The 3215-nt window shown below is 56.9% G+C and overlaps 1 protein-coding gene across 1 annotated transcript in view; it reads right to left on the reverse strand.

Annotated features, from left to right (window-relative positions):
* Positions 1–1437: 1437 nt before the first annotated feature.
* The window catches only part of CCDC8 (coiled-coil domain containing 8), a 3467-nt gene continuing 1689 nt past the window's right edge, over positions 1438–3215 (reverse strand). Inside the window, 1 exon segment of the mRNA XM_049621095.1 lies at positions 1438–3215. This exon segment is cut by the window's right edge and continues 10 nt beyond it. Coding sequence (XP_049477052.1) covers positions 2738–3215 — 478 coding nt within the window. The 3' untranslated portion in view covers positions 1438–2737.

Genomic DNA, 3215 nt, shown 5'->3' on the forward strand with positions numbered 1-3215 from the left:
ACACATTATATCTCCTTCAGTCCTTCACCAGCCCTGGGAGGAAAGCTTCGTATCTATAAAGATCCCCCTTTCAGATGAGTAAGTAGGGGCACAAAGAGGTTAAGTAACCAGCCGAGTTTGCACAGCTTGTAAAGGTTGGTGCTAGGGGTGACCCAGGCTCCAAATCCCTCCTTACTCTGTCCCCCCATGACAGGTTTCTCCTGTCATATCACACCACCGTGTTGCAGGGTGGAGGTGTTCCATTATTTTTCCCTTTGGGGACGTCTAGGGGTGGCTGGGCACATCCAGACAAAGCCTGGTCTGGAGACGACATTCTAGTTTTCTGGGGTTTCTCTCCAGGAAAATCCTGGTATGTGTGAAACCACAGCCCTGGAGGCATCAGGTGGGTTGCATTTGGGGACTGGGCCCTTCAAGCCGTAAATGAAATCCCCTTGGATTATAAATAGTATTGGGGCACCTGGGTGGCTCTGACGGTCAAGCGTGGGAATCTTGATTCCGGCTCAGGTCGTGATCTCACGGTTTGTGAGTCTGAGCCTCTTGTTGGGCTCAGCCCTGACGTCGTGGAGCCTGCTTGGGATTCTCTGCCTCCCTCCCTCTGCCCCTCCCCTTTGTGCGTGCTCTCTCTCTCAAAATACATAAGCTTAAAAAAAATAGTATAAAAACTCTGGTAGAATTTCAGGTAACCCCAGGGACCTCTGCTTTCAGGGCCTTGATGTATGCTCGTGCCTGTAACGCTGGGGTGCGAGCGGCAAACCGAGAATCGGCGGGTGTTTGGCTTTGCCCCAGACCCCTGAGCCTCTCCTGGTGTCTCTGGCAATCTCTGCTCCCACCTTCTGTCACCTTCCGGCAACCCAAGCCGGCTAGGCCCCCCCTGGTCACATGGCTGCTGTTCTCCCAGACGGGCAGCAGTCAGACCCCAGGCCACCACCACCTGGATGCCGGAAGGCTGGGCACTCCAGGAATGGCTGGGTCCAGCCTGGTTATTCCCTCGCCCGCAGCCAAGTCCATCCCTCCCGGTGGGGTCCACACCCTGTCTTTCTTCCAAACCCCACAGGTGCAAAGGGCCTCTTAGCAGCGACTACTTCCGGGGAGGGAGCAGGTGACAGCATGTCATTCTTTAGTTCCAAAACAAAACTGAGAAGCTCAGGCCAGGAGTGCAGGCACAGGACAGGGCTGGCCTTCAGGCCTCCCTGCTCCACGACCTCCCTTTCCTCCGGCCTTCAGCTAGGCTGGGGTGTGGCCGTTTGCTGGTTTTCCCTGGTGAAGCTGGGGTTGGGGGACACAGAGAGATGCCCGCCAGTGCCCACGGGGCCTTAGCAACCCAATCTCTCCCTGATTATAAGCGCCAGTCACAGCCTACCACATGCTACGCCGCAATCCTGCTTTTTGGACTGTTTCTATTGCAAAGAGTTTTTTTTTAACGTTTATTCATTTTGAGAGACAGAGCGCGAGCGGGGGAGGGGCGGAGATCGAGGGAGACACAGAATCCGAAGCAGGCTCCGGGCTCCGAGCTGTCAGCACAGAGCCCGACGTGAGGCTCGAACCCGCGAACCATAGTGATCATGACCGGAGCTGAAGTCAAGGACGCTCGACGGACTGAGCCACGCAGGCGCCCTGCAAAGCGTTTCCGATGTGGCCTGTGGCCAGTCTGCCCGTGGGGATGTTGGTGGGGCTTAATGGAAACAGATTCCTGGGCCGCACAGCCACCTTCAGCGAATCCGCAGCTCTGGTGTGAAGGGCCCCGGAATCTGAATTGTGGACAGGGTCCCCTTCTTCTCTACCTTGTAACCAGGGTCAGGTGAAATGTGTAAATTGCAGGCCCTGGGCCCGAACCCAGGGGGCACAGCCGGGGGCGGGGGGGGGGGGGGGGGGGGGGGGGGGGGGGGGGGGGGGGGGAAGGGAGGGAATGGCCCGCAAAGCGACATAAACACAGGTCACCATCTTAGAGGGTGGGACTGGAGGGGACACAAGGGAGTGACAAGATCACCCTGGCGCATTCCTCAGTGGCCAGGTCCAAAGCCAGGAAAAGATCGCTTTGTAAACATTTTTATTTGCATGTTGGCTTGCGCCCATTTTTTAAGTTCAAGGAGGCCGTCAATGCTAAGTGCGCAGGCAGAAAGGAGAGGGGGAAGGGGGAGGGGAGGGAATTTCTCCCCAGCCTTTCCCCCCCTCCCTTTTTTTTTTCAAGCCAAGCACCTAAAGCTGCATATGAGCAAGTTCAGATCATAGGTGATGCAACTCTTCCCCATGGGTCTCTTTCTTTACATTCTTTGGGTGTTCAGAAAGAGTCTGTATTTAAAAACGCTCAATGCATGAACGAATTTTAGCAAGAAAGAGGGATGTGGGGTAGAGGGGGGAGGTCCATGGCCTGGCCCTTGCTTCACCTCCATTTTCTTTCTTTCTTTTTTTTTAAATTTTTTTTAACGTTTATTTATTATTGAGAGACAGAGCGCAAGCAGGGGAGGGGCAGAGAGAGAGGGAGACACAGAATCCGAAGCAGGCTCCGAGCTGTCAGCACAGAGCCCGACGCGGGGCTCGAACTCACAAACCGCGAGATCATGACCTGAGCCGAAGTCAGATGCCCCACCGACTGAGCCACCCAGGCGCCCCAACCTCCATTTTCAAGTACGGAGGCAGGAAGAGCGTCTCCATCCAAATGCGGGAGAGGAGGACCGTGCCTTGCGTGGCCGAGAGCGTGGCCGGTGGCGGTGTGGTCCGGGGCACCCCTGCCCTCACCTCACAGCTGGTCTTCTCGTTCTCCCTGCTCCGCTTCTGCTCTGGCCTCTGCCCTCAACACCCTAAGGCTCCTGGCCTCTCCTGCCCTGGGGACTCTCTCCGGCAGGGTTGGCAACCGAGGAGTGTGCCAGAAGGCTCTCCGCCGCTTGCGAAACCATGAGAAACGTCCAGGAGTCTGGAACCTCACTGTCTTGACCTGTTTCCGGGCCCTAGCTCCCTGGGTTGCCCCTGTGGCCACCCGGGCAGCTGAGGCTTCAGCTTCCTGGACAACTGGGGCCTCTGCCCTCTGATTATCTGCAGCCCCTTCCCTCTGATTATTTGCAACCTCTGCCCTCTGGACAGCTATGGCTTCTGCCCCGGGATTATCCTCAGCCTCTGCCCCCTGGACGGGTATGGCTTCTGCCCTCTGATTAGCTATAGCCTCCACCCTCTGATCGTCTGCAGCCTCTGCCCCCTGATCGTCTGCAGCCTCTGCCCCC

This window comes from Panthera uncia, assembly GCF_023721935.1.
Source record: "Panthera uncia isolate 11264 chromosome E2 unlocalized genomic scaffold, Puncia_PCG_1.0 HiC_scaffold_19, whole genome shotgun sequence".
NCBI classification, from domain to species: domain Eukaryota; kingdom Metazoa; phylum Chordata; class Mammalia; order Carnivora; family Felidae; genus Panthera; species Panthera uncia.